The following is a 20,542-nucleotide window of genomic DNA, read 5'->3' as shown; positions in this document are numbered from 1 at the left end:
GAACCTTTAGTGAAGTTTAGATTGGTGCAGCAAGTGGCTGCCGACACCACTTGTGAGTGTGATAAGTCCACTGAAGCAAACATGCTTAAAAACGTGTCTCTGTAAGCGTTGATATCCCCTTGATAAAACAATAACCTTTGAAAAGGCCACCAAGACACTCATTAGCACTAGTGAAATTAACTAGTGAGACTCTAACATGAGGTGGAAACACACAATTCATTTCCGGAGAGTTATTGGGGAGCTTCCTATTGCCATTAGGGCTGCAACTAAGTATTCTTTTATTAAGGATTAATCTGCCAATTGTTTTCTTGATTAATTGTATGGTCAGAAAATGGTGAAAAATGTCCATCAAAATTTCACAGAGCCCAGTGTGACTTCTTCAAATTGCTTGTTTTGTCAAACCCTCGGATTCAGTGTGTGGTCATAGAAGCCTCAGAAAACCCGAACATATTCACATTTATTATTTATTTTTTTAAGCATTCTTGCCTAAAAAATTACTTAAACTATTCATTGATCATGTAAATTGTAGTAATTTTTGTTGATCGGCTTAACGATTAATCGGCTTATCATTTCAGCTCTAATTAGCATGTTTCCATCCAAATATAGAGCAGAAAATCGTGTTTCCATCCATGACTGTTATGCAAGTATTAGGGGTTAGGCCCAATGAGATAACCATTGCAGAAGAAGAAGTCTCCGTGACATGACATGATTAAAAGAGTTGTAATGATGAAAAAAAGAAAGAAAAAAATGCACTGACATCCTATTCTACAGTTGTAGTACAGTAGTGTAGTTTACGCCATCACCGTCTAGCTGCCTTTAAATAAACTGCATCTCAAAGGCAGGAACCTTGACCCTTGCGGTAGATGTCACTTCAGGTTTTATTCCATCCCCCATAACCCCAGGCCCATAATCCTACCTCTATTGAAGCCTGAAGCCCACCCCCCAAGCTGACGGCGTTGAACAGGTAGTAGAAGTAAAGATCAGTGTGGGGTGCAGTGGTGGTGGAAGGGGGATGGCTGGAGGAGAGGCAGATAAATGACTCCTCCATGGTAATGTCTGGCTGCTTTATGGGATGTCTTGGCTGTGAGTGATAGCCTTGCTCTTGTTATCTGTCGATTGGGGTAATTGCTGTTTGTCGAAATCTGGCTGACGGATGGTGATGCAATCTGCCCAGCATTGGAAGGGGAGGCATCACTCTCATCACTCTCCACAAGTGTCTTTACTTGGAAGCATGCTGCGTGTGACTATATGTATTTGAATTTAAGTTTTTTTGAATATCAAGGCTCCACACTAACTTTTTTTTACTAGGAGCTCTGTAGCCCCAAAATGTGACGATTTGGTCGCAGTCTGGAGCCCTGAATGTGTATATTCCCTCAGTGTACATGTGAGTGTATGCCTATTTGTCCTTGTTGCTTCTATACAATACTTGTATACTCTGTCATGTGTCCCAGTGTGCAGTTGATGTGTCTATGAAGAAGTAGAGTTTATTTGAGCATGTGTGAAAGTCCTGTGTTTGCATAAATGTTTGAAAAGAATTAGCCATAATTCATTGGTGCCTAATGGGTTGCGATTGCTCAATGTCTGTGCTGCATACCTCTGGTGCTGTAGAATGTGATTCAATTCAGGATCCCCAGTCATCCACACTGACTACATTTACATAATATTCCATATTTTGCCCTAATTCCGAAAAAGACGATATTCCGACTAAGCAGTTTACATGGCTAATGAAAGTGAATATTCCACTAATATTCCTGTTTACAAGGTAGCCGTGCAAAACCGGATTTTTTCAGAGTTTACCAGCGGCGGCGGGCTTGTTGGACTGTGCGAACACAGCGTCCCTCTTTCATTCCTTCAAATAGCTTCTTGAAAAGGCTGGCGTAGTGATGTTTGCACATATCCAAAAACCTGTTGATATCCAAGCCTTTGATAATGTTTAAAAGTAGCTGTGTTTCTCCTTCTTATCGGATCTCCAGCCTTGCAAACTGTTGGCTGCTTGGTTTGTATACAGAAACCATAGCAACGCACAGAGCTGACCATAAGCCTGCAGTGAAAACCCAGATTGAGACGCATATTCTGAATGCGCTGTATACATGTCCAAACAATGCCTCTAAAACCCAAATAATACCGGAATATCCCACATCTTAATCTGAAAATGCTATATTCGGAAAAAGGCCTTATTCTAAATATCCAACCGGAATATGCTGTTTAGATGACCTGTATCAAATTTGGAATAATAGTGGAATATTGGTGTGCATGTAATAGGTCTGAATGATTTTTGAAAAAAATCTAATTGCCATTTTTTTTTTTTTTCAATTATTGCGATTTAATATGTGATTCTTTTTTAAGCTCTTTGTCTTCTGTATTATTCAACAAAGACAAACAATAAATTATTGTATAGTATGAACAACACACAATTAGATAGATTAAACAAACTCTTTCCTGGAGGTATGTGATGATGAAATTAGGTGATGCATGAATTTATATGAATGACATCTTTTATTTAACTACTTCAATCACAGTAGTATATTGAGCACTGACCAAGCCTGGTGTAAACATTCATATGAAAGTCAGAAACAAATCAAACAAACTAAAGTGCAGATTGTAGAAATATAAAAACAAATATGTGGCTTTACTACACTTTTCTTTAATTTACTGTAATAAACATATGTAGACATGTGGATTGCACTTTTTAAAACTGTCTTTTAACTTTACTATACAGTTAAACAAGTAAAAATATAGTGTTCTTGCCGTGGGATTAACTGTACTAATAAAACCGTTGAAACACAGCGGTCACGCTGCTGTGAAAGCTCCGCGAACGTCATTTATCAGAGTCTGGTTGTTACCCCTCTCAGCGGCAGCTCCTCCACTCCATATCTTTATAACGGCGCTAACCGGAGCTAACCGCAAATCAGAGCTAATCGTTGCCAACCGAGCCTTCAGTTCTGCGTGCCTGTATCCATTAACTGCATGTATGGACTCAAGCCTGAATAAAACCCTTCATTTTATTAAAATGGCTGTAAAGCTTTAAACTACAACTCAGTTGTTTGAATGACAGAAATCAGCTCAAGGTACGGCGTAGCGTTAGCGTGCCAAGTTGATGCTTTCTCTGCAGAGTGCAGATTGATTTGCTCTCGTGAGTCATGTGACCAAATTGCGGCCTTTGCGATTAGGAAATCGCGTTTTAACATACCGCGATATTATTGCAAATGCAATTAATCGTTCAGCCCTAGCATGTAAACATACTGTTTCTGCTCCAATACATGGACTGAATTCTGTGGCACCCAAGTGACCACAAATTACAGCCCTAATGAATATCCTACAATACTGGACACACGTCAATTAATGAAGGAAAAACAAAACATATGACAGGTAAATTTGCCAGCAGAATTTTTCACCAAGCACTAATTTGGACAGAGGTTTCTGTTATGAGCAGCTTCCATTTTCGACCAGCTTTTTTGTAGCAAGTGCTGTGGGAATCTGCCTCCTTTCTGCCTGCCTGATTGACTGGCTGGCTAAGTGACGGTGCATTTTGCAGAATGGAGGAAGGATGATTCATAGCGACTCTCCGGACTACTTGATAATCATTCCATCTTGGGCACGAGACAAGCTGTCTTGTCATTGGCACATCACTCATTGTTTGTTCTCTTCATGCGTCCCTTTATCGCTCCATCTCTCCGTCCTTCTATCTATCCCAAGGGCCTTGGTATTGACCCTCCACCCTGGTAGGGGGGTTGTACTGCTGGACCTGTGCGACATGGCAGACCCCCGCTGTTTTCTCTGCTGCACCTGCCCCCCTGCCCCACCCCTCTGCTACAGCCTGCCACTGCCACTCGCCTCGCGTTTGATTTAATACCAGCCTAAGTGTGAATAAATTCCTGTCACAGCCCATTAAGGAGGCCTTGGAGAGATCTGGCCTGTTATTAATTCTCCACAGCTCCTGTCTTTCTCTCCCCTCTTTTAGTTACTATCTCTCCCACTCTGCTGCTGCTCTCCCTCCCATGCCCCCTCACCCTCCTCCTCTTCTTGCTCCTCTCCTTCACTGCACACTGCCTTGCTTTTTTAATACCCCGTTAATTACCGCATCTGTCCTCTTTATTTAAATGAGATAGGGAGAAATTAAAAACAGGGGGATGTTTGTAATTTCAAATAGAAAAGCCATCCACTGTCTGGCTTTGCTCTTCTCTCCTCTCCAGACCTGTGCGAGCAAGCTGCCGGCTCGGCGTGTGTAATGAATTCAAGTGTTACTGGCTGCTGAGTCTGCCGAGGCCTGATGATAAACAAACGCAACCTCCTAACTGTAATAAGACCAAGAGAGAGGGATGCAGCTTGGTTGGCAGATACTCTCTCTCTGTCTCTTTCCATTGCCCTCGCTTTGCTCTCTGATTCCCTGCCTACTCCTCCTCTCTCTAGGCGTGTCTCTCTTTCCACTCCCACAGACGTTACCCCCCTGCTGTTCTCCACTTCCTATCCCTTTCTGTCTCCCTTCCTCCTTATACCTCCTATTCTTCCATCCCTCTTTTCCTCTATTGCTCCTATCCCGTCTTCCGCCGCTATGTTCAGGCTCCAGAATTAGTAGTCTGTGCACAGCAGGTGCCCATACCTCTGTCTTATTAGCAGTCTCATATGTGGCCCATTAGAGGCTCCCTTTATGCCTAGGGCGTTTTAATTGTTTTGCGGGGGTCAGAGGAGCAGTGTAGCTGCAAAGCTCTTGTGGAGGAGGTATCAGAGCTGGGGTTTTTTTGTGGTGAATAAGTGTTTTCCTAGTATTTTGCTGCATTTAGTGTCAAGTGCAACCCCAATTATTTCTGCTTTGTGTTACAGTGTTTAAGGGCCATGTAAGCAATTAGTTTTTTTAACCATTGTCTGACTGTTGTGGTGTTTAGAGCTATTATTTACATGAAAGGAAGGCATGAAGTAAGTTGGACAGCCTTTTTTTTGCTCACACTATATTGTGTACATATTTGCCAGTTATGTTGTAGGTAGGACACTTGTGTAACATAAGTAAAAGGCACGTTAAGGCCAGTTTTATATTTTTCTGATGCTTTTGAGACTGCTTTAAAGAACAAATTACATGCAGGATGCAATTGTATATACATAAAACAGAGGGAAGTTCATGTAAAAGACCAAAGGTTCCATTAAAAAGAGATGTTTTTAAATAATTTTTAAAGGAGCCAAGGCCTGGAGCACTTTCAGGTCATCAGGCATCCTCTGGAAGCATAAACAACGTGGTAGTTTACATAGTAAGTTAGCCACTGTATGTACATTTTTTGTAAAATACTTGGCTCTTCAAGGCTCTACGTGTCTACATTTCTGCAAGGATTCAAGGTTTATTTTTTACATAAACAAGCAATATTTGTTGTGAAATGTGCTTTAGAGATGAAACAAATCTATGAATTCTTCCTCTTTAAAATTCTGTAGACTAAGCATTTAATTGAGAAAATAATAGGCAGATTAATCGTTAAAGAAAAATAATTTGCAAGGCAAGGCCGAGGATATGCAGCGGTTGGAGGACGGAGTTCAGCATCCTGATGGCCTAAGGAAAGAAGCTTTTTCTTATTCTGTTGTTTGCTTAAAAGAAACCGTAAAAAAAGATCACATACAGAATACTATACTTTTAAAACAGATTGCGGAATAAATATTACCATTAGTATGCCCTAAATGCTCTCAATTCGTGTTCAAATACATTACATGCTGGAGAGGATATATTAATTCTAGCAGGTTGGTGGAGTCTAGTCTTTAGTTTTTACACTGATATTACTTACGTATTCTACGTGGAAGATAATGGCTGAAACATAGGGGTTTGTATTGAGGTGGTAGTAGATGTGGTCCAGTAGATATAGAAGTGGTGGGATTGTGGAGTGCATTGCCTGAAACATGCCACGTCTTCCTCTTCACTTCCTAGCACAATCTGTAGTCCAAGTCTATGTGGAGGAGGTCGGGGTCTTTGGCCTCTCTCTTCCAAGTGTCATCCAGGGATGTACTACCTCCACTAGTGCAGTGTCAGACAGAGAGTTTTCACTGGAGTTATTCTCACCAAAACACGGTGTCTGGTTTTAAAGGGGCTGTACTCAATATTCAGAAAATTAATATAGCAGTAAACAACTATTTGTGAGTGGAATCCTGAGCAGTTATTGCGTCCTGAGCAGAGAATGAGCGTCAGTATCAGACGCCGAGAGTCGTGAAAAAGTGTCAGTATTTGACGAGTTGGGGAGCGGTCTGTGAGAGCCGTGTGGAGTAATCCCAGATCACTTTTTTCTGAAAATCGAGTACAGCCCCTTTTAACGGGCATGTTGCAGAGCCAGACACCTCATGACTTGCTAGTCTGGTGAAAACAATGCCACCTCTTTGGTGCAAAACCTTCTCTCTTTCTTCTTCTTTCAGCACCATTATTTACTGTACGTGTCTTTTTTTCTGTGGCTTTTTGCTTTCTCCGTTCAGTTATCCAGTTGCTTTTGGTGCAGTTGTGCCACACTCAGCTTTGATGCAGAACAATGCCAGCCTAACAACTCCATTTCAATCAAGGACAATATTTTGCACCACCTACCTGCTTAAAACGTAGCTGTCATATTTCACCTGTGTGAGTGCGGTTTTCATGTTCCAGTTGTTCAGCCTGCAGAGGAGAGAGAGAGCCGCTGACCGGTGGCCGGTCACCAGCCGGTCAATCGGTGCATCTCTAGTAAAATGCTTTCAACCAACTCTAAAACAATTTTAGGATTAGGCTACGTAGGTTGTTTTCAAATCAAATTTGAGTTTGAAGTTGATTTTCTTTCCACTAATAAGTGACAGTACCACCATGCCACAATATTGGCTTGACATGCAAACTGTGTTTGTTTTGTATTCTACATGGAGAGTTATTTGGAGTAGTTTGGATGCTCAGTTCTAAAAATATGGATTCAGGGTTCATCATTGAGCACAATGTGGTGACTAATATCAGAACTATGAAAACAGGGAGTAAAGAATAAACAACAGGCTTTGTGGTCTGCTGTGTAAGGGATACTTTTTTTGTTTTTGATTATGTAAAGCACTTTGAATTGCTTTTATCAGACTATCTCAGACAATATCAGGACATTCTGATGTGGAATTTTAAGATTAATGCTCTGTAGAATGTCGTATATGAGCTGTGTTACCTATAAATTCAAAGGATCAGAAAATTCAAACGGTTGAATTTATGGAAATATGAAAATATTGAGGTGAAAAATATTTTTATAAGTTATATCGCCCAGCCCTACATAATTGTTCTCCTTTCAACCTCAACTCCTCCTCACACTCAATTAAACACATCTCCTGCGAGTGGATTGGAAGCTTTAAGTTTGACTTAACTCTGACTGGTGGTAATTAGAACCAATAGTACTTTGTTGGAGAGGTGCCATAGGGGAGCTGATTTTAAGTGTGTGTAAATGATTATACAGGTTTAACACATCACTGAGTCACAAGATGCTTTTGACGTCTGAATAACTGTTGTTGGCACCTGAAGAATATTTAAATCAGTTTTCTTTTTAACCTCATAGGAAGAAGTCTCCAGTGCCAATCAAAGAAGCCCTTGAATATCATGTTTAGGGTTGCAAAGGGTCCGTAAATTAAGTTCAGGAATTTTGGGATTTCGTCACAATTTCAATTTAAATGCATTTTATTAGTGAACTTATAATTAACCCTTTGCATGCACAGTGCATTCTCCCATCGCATGTGCAGCCCACACCAACACTACTGCACTGTCTGAGCTAGGACTACATGTATTCATTAAGTCTTGATTATTGAAATTGATTATTGAAAGTACACATTTTATAACTTATCACCTTCTGCTAGTTTTTGCTAGCTAGTTACCATGTGGGATGTTGCCTGAATGAGCTGAGGAGTTTTAACGATTCCATTTTTATTCTTTCATTTAAAACATTAATTTTCTATATTTGTTGTTCACTGTAAACCAGAAGTTTGCACACAGCCCACATTGTTGGCTAAAATTTTCAAAGTACTTTTTCCTGTTAGTTAACTTGCTAGCTAGTTAACTCACCACATATCGCCCTTCGCACTATATGTATTTATATGACAAATTGCCTATTTGGCAAATAAATTGGTTATGTCTGCTTATGAAATAGTAAAAGGTTAGTTTCTGTCTGCATATGACAGCGTGAGCAGATAACTCCTATATTTCCATTTTTTCCCTGTTAATTCACATAAATTGCCCGTTAATTGGAACGTTTTCACCGGGAATATTCCTGGAATTTTGCAGCCTTATCATGTTTACTTAGAGTAGAGTTTGAGAGGAGGTTTACGGCTTGGCCTCAGATGATATAAGGCTCTGACAAACATCAGAGAGAGATGAAAGAAAGACGTCCTGCCTGCTCTGAGATGGAGACGACGGGGTATCACTCTGCAAATGCTTCAAACTCAAAACTTACAGAACATGCACAGTCATACCTGCAGTACACACAAACACACAAAACAAATACACACACAGTTTTAATGCTCAGACATCATCTGCTCCAGTCTACAAATCAGCCCTCCAAGCAAGCTTTCACTCTCTGCAGCTACTTTTAAACTGAGCTCTGCTTTCCCCTGGCCCTGCCATAAGTTAGCTAGTTAGCAGCACAGATGTCAAACAGGAAAGTACTCTAATTAAACAGAGTGAGCAGGAAGCCTCAGCCATTTGACACTGTTTCATGCTGACTGATTAATAGTTGAACCTCTAACTAGAGACCGACCGATACATCTGTAGGCTGATGTTGTTGGCTGATATCAATTTAAGACCGCTATATTGGTGTTTTTGTTATGTTGGGAGTGAGAGATATTATCTGTTGTTTTTCTCTTTTTATTTATACCAATTTAAAGATATTTAAAAAAAGAAATCCACAAAATGGTGCATTTGAAAATGATCAATTTCTCCAATTATCAATCACTGTTTCAACAATTTCCCTACCCTTATGTTTTTTAAATCAAGATGTATATATACTACACTAAGTATAATTATTTTCTTACTGGGAAAGTTAAGTGTTAAGAATGTCTTAAACTTTCTGTTACTGTCGTCTTTGATAGTAAAGTGTATTGCTCAACTGTACATACTGTATCCTAATAACCAAATTGGCAAGGTAATTGCAAAGAAATATATTTACTTGGTGTGTGTGAAAAGGATTGTATTAAAAACAAAATGTTGGCATATGCATCCTCCTCATCAGAATCAAAGTCCCATATTTGTTTGGCTCTACCTGTAACTATGGCTTTAACTCTATGTCCGTGCTTTAAGCGACATACAGTATGCCAGGGCTCCAGACTGCGACCAAATGGTCGCATTTTGTGACCAAAATTTGAGAGTGTGCGACTGAATTTTACATCCAGTCGCACATGTGCGACAAGTTTTTTTTCTTCCTTTTTTTTTTACACGTTAAATGTGGAATGGGCGTGTCAGTGAATCCGGAATCTGTGGCAGGCCAATGAGTGTGAGAAGGATAGGGAATGGCCACTATAAGTGGCTAATGTGTGGAGGGGGAGGGTCCTAGAGATAATCAAGCATGCGTAAACGTCTGTGGGAAGGAGACAGATATCACAACTTACGTGCGTCTGAACAATGAGCAAGCAAACTATTGACTTGTTCTTCCGACACATTTTGAAACCCAGAATGTTGTGATTTGAATTTCCTTCTCCTTATCGGTCCCCTGCTGTAGCTAATCTGCTGCTTAGTACAAATTACCCCTTTTACTCTCCTGAACTAAAGTATGAACTTAGCTATGCATTCAGGCACAAGAGCATATTGCATGTTCTTAGGTCTACAATAAAAGGTAGTTAACATAATGAGACTTCTGCAGTGAAATAGAAATCTTTTTATGTCACTTATGCCCCTACACAGTAAGCATTTCTTGGATTTTGCTCTGATGTGCAATTTTGTGATGGTTAAGTTACTTGCATGGCTGCCCATCATTGGTTTTAAAGAAACAGCGCTTCAACCTTCTTGCCCCTCATTTATTATGACTGGGAACCAAATCACAAAGGTAAGCAAAATCGATGGGGCTACCTGGCAGAGACTCAAGTGCTTAGGAGAGAGCGAGGGGGCACCTAGCCTCAGATAGCTCTAAAAGGCCAAATCGATTGCAGCTGTTCTGCACCAGTCGGCTGACACTGCAGGCTTTCTACCTCAGTGCTGAGGACGTATTGAAAGAACCCTGTTGGTAGGAGTATGCAAAGATGACAACATGGCTATTGTATTTCTGCCACTCCTGGAAGAGAAGGCTTTTATCTGCCTTCAAAATCCCTTTAAATGGCTTTATTCCCCTTGGAAAGCCACTGCCAACACAGAACACACTTGCATTTAAACCTTCCGTTGAGAGAAAGCCATGAAGTTTATAAAGTCAATTAAGGCTTTTTTAACTGATGTCAGGCAAATTAAAGCTTCTTGGCCTGGCTCCCTGTGGGTATACTGTCAGATGGTCAACCAGGGCCCACTTAGCGTCCCAGGGTTCCCCAGGCAGGGCACAGAGCAGTAAGCAGCTTACTTACCCCCCGACTCACTTCTGCTTTCTACAAGTTTCCTCCGAGTGGGCAGAGCGTTTTCCTTCAAGTTACATTTCACTTTGGCACATTTTTTAGTACGCATGCACTCACACTTAAGTGCAATCTACAGCAATCTTCAACAAATCATATCTTTTTTTTATTTCAAATGAACCATGAATTGATATTGCTTTACCTTGGTCCATGTTTGCCACTTGATCTTGAACTAGTTGTGTATGTGGATCTGTTCCCCTGAACTTAAATCAGTATGTGCTCCAAAATTAATACAACTTTAATCATTTGTGCAATTTTTAGGAGAATGTTGGTTTCTGGAAAGGCACCGCTCCATATAGCTGAGGCTCATTTCCAAGGTTTTGTCTTACTTATTATAAAACATATTATTTTATTAAATCTGACCTGTGTTTCTGCCATGACACTCAGTCTCACTGTCTGAGGACAGCAAGGGGTTTTGCCTCAGCCTTTGTAAACCATGTGAAACGTAAGGCATTTTAAAGTGGAACAGCAGGTATTGAGTATGTGGATCAGGTTCTGTAGTATTTTATCAAGTCTTTCCCAAACACTCGTCCTTTTTTAAGAAACTTTACCATAAAGGGCCGTAGATAAATATTTGAAGCAAGGGACTTGTTGCTCCTCCCTTTCTCATGAGTGCCCTCCTGCAGTTATTGCTTTTGGCGGTTGTTTTGTTGACGTTGGTGAAGTTTATCCACACTTTGGATTGTTTAAGGCCTCGTCCACACGTACCAAAACAATCTTTTTTTTACCCGTCTTCCCTGGATTTGTTTCAAGAATAGTTGCGTCCAAACGAATCCACTTGTAAATGACTCAATACGCTACTTCATAGTCCAGGCCTATAGGCGGCGCTGTTTCTGCTACAGACATTCACAAAAAACGGAGAAGAAGAGCATAGTCACTTCCACTTCCCATCATAACTAGCTAGATTATAACGTTCTCTTAATACATCCGTGGACTATAATACCTTTCACCACTGATCATTTTATGAAGGCGCCGCAAGAAAACGTGTCTTTGTTTACATTGTATAATGTGCTGTTGGATTGCTTTTTATTTTGCATGATTGCAACGCGCTAGTAGCGAGCTAACGTTAGCGTTCTAACGTTAGCTAGCTCTAACATCGGCAGTCAAACAAACATCAATGATCCATGAATGATGTCTTTTTAATAGCCTTTCTACAATAAGCCGTGGTAAAAGTTACTATAATCCGTTCAAGGAGTTTATAAACAGACAGATTAGCTAGCTAGTTGATAAGTTATCTACTTCCACTTTATAAACAGATAGCCATAGCAGCTAACGTTAACATTACTTCGCTGCTGGAGTGGTCAGCTACTTTAGCGATGTTTAACGTTGGCTACATAACGTTAGCAATATATTTTGTGTAGAATCCAGAGGGAAGGGTCAGGGAGCAGAGACAGTATTTAGATGAAGTGAGCTGGTTTGACCACGGAGATGGGACATGCTCGCTTAGCTTCACCGCAGTTTTGGGCGTCAGCGGCCGTGGGAGACGGTGTAAAAGAGGGGTGTGGCAATGACATAATCAATACGGATCCGTATTTACCATCCATACGAAGCCAAACGAGAGCCGTTTTCGGATTTTTTCACCCTGAGACCAGGTTTCAAAAAAGTGCGTTTTCAGGCAGTGTGTTTGCTGGATTCGTCTGGACGGTCGGCCCAAACGATGCAAAACATGTGCGTTTGCACAAAAAAACGTTTCTGTGTGGATGGCCCCTAAGTTAAGGCGGTCCTTCATGTTCATTTAGTCAGTTTTGTACAATTAACATTAGATAAGGCATTCGTTGGCTGCAGAGCTTAAAGAATTCAGGTATTTTACCAACTTGGAACCCATTCCTACCTTTTTCTCCTCTCCTCTCCTCTCCTCTCCTCTCCTCTCCTCTCCTCTCCTCTCCTCTCCTCTCCCCTCCCTAATCCCTTCTCCTCACTCACAGACACTAACACTTGTAATTCCCAGCCAGATCCGTCGGAGTCAAAGCTGCGATTTGAGTCGTCAGCGACAGGGCGGATTAGCAAAGGAATCCTGAGTGAAAGCACGTCTCCGCTCCACTTGCTATATTCCTCCTCACTCCTCGTGTGTGTGTGTGTATATTTTTCAATCTAAGTCATTTCGTCCCCACCATTATCTCAAAGCTTCTCATTAAAAAGCAACGCTAGTGTTCTTAAGGCATGGTGGTCATGTTTTTAATCGTAGATGAAATGGGTTAAATGGCTAAAAAGCAGATGAATACCTCATCTTATTCATATAATATAATTACAAGATTAGCTTGATTTTTCTATAATGTCTAATAGATAAAAAAAAATAAATACAAAAAACTCCCCAATTGGCTTTATTGTGGAGCAACAGAATTAATTAATATAGAGTTGCCAATTATCAAGGTTGATAAGCCTGTTGTTTGATGGCCTACATTTGACAAATCCCAAGTGTTTACAGATTACAATGTTGTGCTGATTTGTTGCGTCTGATCTGTCACAGAACGTTTTTCGAGCAGTGATGTATTGAAATCATCAAAATCCATTCACTTTTAATTAAAAGCAATCTCCAATTTTGTGACTAATGGATTTCAGGTCAGGGAATGTCTTTTGGTGGCCCGAGCCAGGATCTGTTGTGACATGACACAGAGATACAGCAGTTCCAGCTTCTCTTGTTACATTTCACTGGAGCAGAATTTTAATAAAGTGATTTCAATGAAAAATTCATCTTTTTACTTTCTTTCACTTCTGTCTTACACCCTTCCGCTGAGGACAGCTTCTTTGATCTGATTTGGATGGGTAGGGGAGAAAGGGAGCATGAAGAAGGGTGTCTTCGAAAAGGCAGAGATAAAGAAGCAGCGAAGGATGGAGAAAACGGAGTAACAGCCCTTCATCTGTCATTCAAACAAACTGTCATCTGTCCTGTTAGCTAAGAGCACCCTTTTCCTACTTTTCTGTTTTTAAAGGCTGCAGCTAATGATGGAGCTGCTGTCCTCCACTCCACTATGCACAAGCCATTTCTGTGACTATTTGATCACTGTAATTCAAACTGATTGGGTTGTTATAAAGTTGATGGTGAACAAAGGATCAGATACTGTCAGAATCAAAGCGGCAGATACTAATGGACTCTTTTTGTCAGTTTGTAACTCAGCAGATGTATAGGACTCTTTTCTTTAAGAGACAGTGGAGGACAAAGGAAGAAGTCAGACTTTTTACGCTTACTATAGCAATGCTGGCAGGACAGGAACATAACGTGAGAAATGGTAATCCTACAGTTGTACAGGCTGTTAAACAAGTGAGAGTTGTGTTTCTGAATGTTGGAAAACCCAAGTCAGAGCTTTACATAGAAAAGTCAAATACAAGTACTTAATTAAAAAAACTAAAATAAATCAGTAAATAACTGTAACAGACAACATGAAAGCAATTTTATTGTGAATCGCTGTCCTTGTTGCTTTTAAATATGGCTGGCTACAACCTACAGTCATTTTCATCATCCATTCATCTACTGATTATTGTTTAGTCGGTAATATGTAAAACAAATATTTAAAAAATGGCCATCACAAGTTCTAAGAACAAAAGATGACCTCTTTTAATGTCTTTTTAATCCAAACAACATTCTTAAACTCTAAAGATATTTAATTTGAAATAATATAAAACACTGAAAAGCAGCAAATCTTCACTTTTGAAAAGCGAGAACCACCAATAAAGATGTCCATATTAACCACATTCAAGGTGTTTTAATTATTTTTATTATCAATTATTCTGCCAATTACTTGAGATTATTTTATCAGAAAATAGAGACAAATGTCCATCAAATTTTTCTAAAGCCCAAAGTGACAATGTGTTTGACCATATGTCCAAGACCCAAATATATTCAGTTTACTGTAAGACAAAGAAAAGCAGCAAAACCTCAAAATTAAGAAGCTGAAACAAGGTAATGTTTTGAATTCTGGCTTCCTAAATTACTTAAATGATTCATCACTTATCAAAATTGCTGCTGATTTATTTTCACCTCAACTTTTACATAAACTTGGAGTGATTAACATCTGAAAACCCACAATTTCACAAGCTTGGGAAATTAAACAAATGTAGGTCAAACCACAGTGCGACTCTAGTTACACTATGTTCAACTTGGTTTTAGAATCCGTTCTTACTGGGTATGAATCAGACGTAAATTGTAAAATGTCCATTAGGCTTAGCTGCAGTTACAGGGACTAGAATCTGATATGTTTTTGACCCCCCACCCCCACTGCCAAAATGTTAAATCTCTTAGGGGAGAGGTTGCCAAAATTCTGTCCACTAAACAAACTACTTATCAGTCCATGTGATTTTTGTTTAAAAGGCGACTTGGTTTGCTTGCAAAAATCTCACCCTGGCTTATCCTCTGCCCAGATCTGCTGTAAGCTGCACCTGAGAGCTTTACATGACCTTCTCTTCCGGCTCTCTGATCGCACACAGATATTGGGTGTGCACACTTACTACATGTAATAAAAACTTCCATGCAATGTTTTCAAAACAACCTCCCAACAACTGAATTGATTAGTCGATCGACAAAGAAGTAATTATCAACAATACTTTAAGGAAAAATGCTAGACTTCACTGTTTCTTATTCACAAAATGTGAGGATTTGCTGCTTTTGTCTGTTTTATATTACTGTAAATTTAATATTTTTAGGTTTTGGACTCGTTTAAAGACATTCATTTTGGGAAATTATTAGATTTTTTAGACTAAGACGGTCCATCTTGGCCAATACCTGCTTAATAAGGTCAGTATTGGCGCCGATACCTATCCAGTGGATTGAATCGCTGCATCCCTTACGCAGTCTGACGCACACTCACACAAATAAAATCACACACAGACATCAGACACAGACGTTCGAGATGAGCCAGGTCTGCGTAGAATCAATCACCGGCAATCGCTGCCCAATGCATGCTGGTTAGATTTGTGTCCGACTTGATCCCGACTTACTCTGACGTCATGCACACGTGGGCAACGATAACCTCACAAGATCAAGGTGGCCGCAGTTCTGAGACGCAGGCAGCGCAGTTGCTTTTCACTGACTGCAAGACCCAGGCGGACCCAGTGCATGCTGGGAGACTCCGGTCTCTCATCTGATCCAACAGCTGATTTGTTCAGAATCGACTCAACATGATGACGTTTTATATAAACTTTTTATTGATTTTGAATTGGAGGGATTTTAACTGCAATTTGTCTGATTTAAGTTTATTCTGGTAGTTAAATTTAGAAGTCAGAGAGACTAAATCTGTTCAGATTACAGATCATCTACAGTCTGTTGCTAATTAAAATCAGCAACAGATTGAATGTAGAGCATTTTGAGAGCTACTCTGTCATGATGAAACAACTGGAGACTGTGTAAAAGCTGATATATGGGTCTGATAGCATTTTATTAAATTGGAATCGGACCACAGTGTTTCTGTGACTTCCTGTTCAGCCTGAAGGCTGCTGGAATTGGCTGGAAACTGTCCGATGGATTTTTGTCACCGCCCCCTGCTGCTGCCGCCTACTCTCGTCCGCTTTACAGGCGAGGCGCAGTTCATCTCCAACGAGCCTATTTTCATGTGCAGCCACACCCTCACAGACACACGCACACACACACACACACGCACACAGACCATAAACACATGCATACTTTCAGACACACACTCACATACTCACATCACACCATCTCCTCTGTTCGTGCCAATCTCCATTTCCACTCCATCTCGGGTCATTGTGCTTTTCCACTCTCTCCTCCGCCAGTCCGCCGGCGTCTGCCAGCATTTCCCGGTTATTTGAAGCAGGTAGGCAGTTTGCCAGTCTGCAGGAGGCCTTCAGAGACAGGAGCTCAGACAGCGCTTCCTTGTTTACTTTCATGAGTTGTTGACTGGCCACCCTGCCGCGGCCGATGCAGTGTCATACCGTGTCAGAAAAGGCCTACTGCGGATTGAAAAGGCATCAAAAACATTATTGTGGGGCTGACCTGCTGAGTGGCATGCCAAGAAATGAGGGAGTGCATCAGCTGGATACCTGTTTTTGTGTGTGCATGTGTGTAAAAGCCTTGTTATGGAGATAAAAAAAAAATGGTTCAGAGCTTCTTTTCTCTGCTTTGTTCTCTGTAGTATACCCTTTTTTTCCCCAAACATCGCATTATAGGTGTGAAGGATTAGAGTTACGCTAATTACAAGGTTATGAATGGAATTATATCTCCCTGAGGTTGCAGAACAATTTCTGTAATAATAGCAGTCTTGTTATTCATAAATCAAGGTATGCCAGCGAGCCTTTTTGTGATGAATGTGCCGTGAAGGCTTCAAGCCTCCATAGTTTTATTTCCACTGTGAAAAATGGGGAATTTCATGTCTGGTTTCAAAGAAAAGCTGAGAGTAGAATCTGGATTCAAAAGTAAGACATTTTGTCTTTGAAGCCAAATCTGCCTGTTAACGCTTGAAAACTATATCTGTTATTGCAGCTTTTTTTTTCATTTAAAGTGTTGTGTATAAAAAATAGTTTTGCTGTTAAAAAAAAAAAAAAGGACCAGTGTTGTATTCTTTGTTTAAAAAGTGTTTGACTGAAATTACAAAGGCTCATGGTATCATCTCATTAATACAGAGTAAATGACCGAGATATTTCAAGAACTTGCTCGTCAGGGTAATGAGGCATATCCCATGTAACGCACGCACACACACACACACACACACTCACAGAATTAAAGTGAAAGTCGAAGAGAGAGATAGAAAGAGAAAAGAGTGAGAGAGCTTAAGAGGCAGTGAGAGCCCCCCAGAGAGAGAGAGAGACTGGAAGGCCTCCAAATGTTCCACTCTGGAATATCTTCAAGGACAATCAGCTAAACAGCTGATAATAAGAGAGCTGTGTGGAATCGATTGCTCAAGGTGTTATCTGCACTGCTAAAATGGCTGGTAATTAGTCATGGCTAAAGGAGTGTTACCGAGAGAGTGAGATGGATTTAATCTTAACAGATTTCACTGCACTGCAGATACAGTAGCTCCTGAGTGAGTAAGCTCCCCCCCCCCCCCCCCCCATCTCTCTCTGGCTATCTATCAGAAGAAAAGCAGCGGAGTAAGTAGCTGTGATGTACTGCTTTTGCTTAATTTGCCTGAACCTTCAATTGTAGATGTTTTGTTACTTGTTCAAAGGCCGCACACATTTGGCAGCTGTGCCTGTTTTTATTGTGACTCTCCAGCAGCAGCAGCTCCGGAGCCATTATTTGTCGATGTATAAAGCTCGGGCAATGAGGTACTTCAGACCATGGCAGCTGTTGACTTAGAGATCTTGGTAGCACATTCAGAGGCAATCAGCAGACAAAGCCCTCAGTGACTGACGGGGTGATTGAGTTGTTTGCTCCTCTGTGATGTACCTGTACAACCCCGAGGCAGGCCAGATGTGTTAGTTTAGCGATTAGCAGAGGCTAGGATTGATAAAGTCAACTAAAGTACTCAGTGTTTGGGAAGAGGTTAATGGGCAGGTGGGAAAACGTTGTCTATTGTATGTTGGAGGAAAAAATACAATGAAAGAAATGAAGTTAAAGATGGCTTTCTAACTTTTTTATTTATCCTCGCCCCACCCCATACAAACAGTAAAGGATAAGGCAGGGGTTATTTATTATTATTATTCTCTACTTTGACTTGTGCTGTGTCTATGGTACTCAACCCCAGGCCCCATTCATTCCTACTGAGGATGTAAATCTTCAGAAATAGATCACAAAAATAATTAAATCTTTAGTCACACTAACTCCACGGCTGTGGGTATGGCAATGTTGGTCCATCGATCCCCCACTTTGGTCCAAATATCTCAACAACTATTTGATGGATTGCCATCAAACTTTGTAAAGACATTCATGGTTTCCATGCAATGAATCATAATGACTTTGGTGATTCTCTGACTTTTCATCTGCTGCCACTAGCGAGTCCATTTTTTTAATGTACCAATACTTTGCTTTATGACCAAATACCTGCAAAACTAATGGCATTCCTATCAGCCTCAATGTAATTAGCAAATGTTTGCATGCTAACATGCTAAACTAAGATGGTGAACATGGTAAATATTATCTAGAGATGTGTTTTTTGTACGTTTTTGCACACAGTAGAGTTCAATGGCACAGAGGAATAAGCTATATCAGGCTTTGGCTGCACATACAATACTTAGTAGGATCTGTTTGAATTTATTGTAGGTTTTAGGCTTTTATATGGCTTTGTTGCCACACTTACATATATCTGGCAGTAGCTGTTACAGTATACTCTCCAAAGAATCCGTCTTTATTTTTAAAACTACCGAAGCATAAACACTTTGAACCTTGTTTTCATACTGTAACGACAATAATAACTTGGACTAATACTAAATTTGAAGACAGGAAACAGAATCTTTTAAATGGGTTTCTCACAGGATTTCCTGCTGAGAAAAACCTCCCTGTTCATTTTCTCATGCCAGCAGCAAAACCGCAACAGTCATTAGGAACGAGATTACACCTGGAACCTGTTTTTCTCAGTACTGTTGTAAAATAAATTATATTTTACAGGACTTCCAGTGGTGTAGAATGTGTGAAGTTTATGCTGTGTTGCTAGCATGATGCTAATGTAGTGCTGATGGGGAAAACTAGTTACGTGGTCCAGTGTAGCAGCTCAAATCTGGCTGCATTGGACTTTTCAGTACTACAGTATGTGCAACTTTAATACCCTGTAAGCCATGGATTATTTTTTTCTGCTGAAAGGTGTTTGTTGGTTGTTTGACCTTTTGGTCTTTTGTAAACCTGTAGTTTCATTGTTTTAGCAGACAAAAAAGGCACTATGACATTCATATTTGTTTTTTGTTTTTACATCTAAAAATATGTAATATGTTTTTCTTTTTGTCATTTTTTCCTGTAGAAGCTAAAGCAGAAGAATCAGCAGCTGAAGCAGATCATGGACCAACTCCGCAACCTCATTTGGGAGATCAACTCCATGCTGGCTGTCAGGAGCTAAAAGAAACGCACATTTATATACAACGCGCACACACTCGCACACAAAATTGCCCCAAAAATGGGATTATTTGGTCGTGAACTGGACTTGCGACAGGGTACCACAGGCTGGCTGAGGCTGCACTTTACAGAAGAAATTGAGACTTTGGCAATATTAACCTGTTTCCTGAAGAAGAAGTAAAACAATAGAAGGAAAACCGAGAGGAGACACATGAAGACAAAAAGCGCTTGACACCACAGAGACGTGATGAGATGCCCAATAAAATACCGCGACGGAGGGAGCAGGTGACATCAGTCAACAATTAATAGTTGAATTAAGAGTTGATATATTAAGTTTTATGTATTTGTAGGCACTAACTCAAGAAAGGGGGTTATGCCTGTATCGGACACACTGATATATTCTATTTAATCCCAAAATTCTGCCAATTTTGTGTATTTAAATCCAGTGAAGCCCTACATTTAAAAATCTTTTATATGATCCCTAAAAACGTTAATAAGAAGGACAAACACTGTGGGAAAATTATGAGTCTTATTCTTACTGTATTGATCTGCTTTTTTATTTGATGTAATATGTAAACCCATCTATGCTCTGCTCTGATTGGACTTGACATGTCAATACAATGCCTTGTTAAGGATTCTGCTGAACTATAAATCTTGCTGTGATTTAAAAAAAAAACTCAACGCTGTGTTGTGCTGTGATTTTTGTTCATCTGTGTATCTGTTGTTTATCCCGTCTGTATTTATCAAGCATTTAAAAATTACTCCTCGCGCTAAAAGTTAATCTATAATAAACTATATATCGGACGATAGTAACAATGATTGATACAGATTCCTCTTGACATTTTACATTGTAAGAATCAGCTTGTCAGTGCTCTCTGGTGGAAAAATTATGCTACGGTGACAATGGTTCTTAAAGTGCTCATATTATGCTCATTTTCAGGATCATAATTGTATTTAGAGGTTATATCAGAATAGGTTTACATGGTTTAATTTTCAAAAAACATTTTTGTTGTACTGCACATTGCTGCAGCTCCTCTTTTCACCCTGTGTGTTGAGCTCTCTGTTTTAGCTGCAGCGTGA

At 40.1% G+C, this 20,542-nt stretch overlaps 1 protein-coding gene across 1 annotated transcript in view; it reads left to right on the top strand.

Moving 5' to 3' along the window:
* The window catches only part of med30 (mediator complex subunit 30), a 34,791-nt gene extending 14,643 nt beyond the window's left edge, over window positions 1-20,148 (top strand). Inside the window, exon 5 of the mRNA XM_028597814.1 lies at window positions 19,371-20,148. Coding sequence (XP_028453615.1) covers window positions 19,371-19,466 — 96 coding nt within the window. The 3' untranslated portion in view covers window positions 19,467-20,148. The remainder of the gene's footprint in view (window positions 1-19,370) is intronic.
* Window positions 20,149-20,542: the final 394 nt, after the last annotated feature.

This window comes from Perca flavescens, chromosome 14 (assembly GCF_004354835.1).
Source record: "Perca flavescens isolate YP-PL-M2 chromosome 14, PFLA_1.0, whole genome shotgun sequence".
NCBI classification, from domain to species: Eukaryota; Metazoa; Chordata; class Actinopteri; order Perciformes; family Percidae; genus Perca; species Perca flavescens.
The sequence above is the reverse complement of the archived record's forward strand: the minus strand, read 5'-3'. Positions and strand labels throughout refer to the sequence as shown.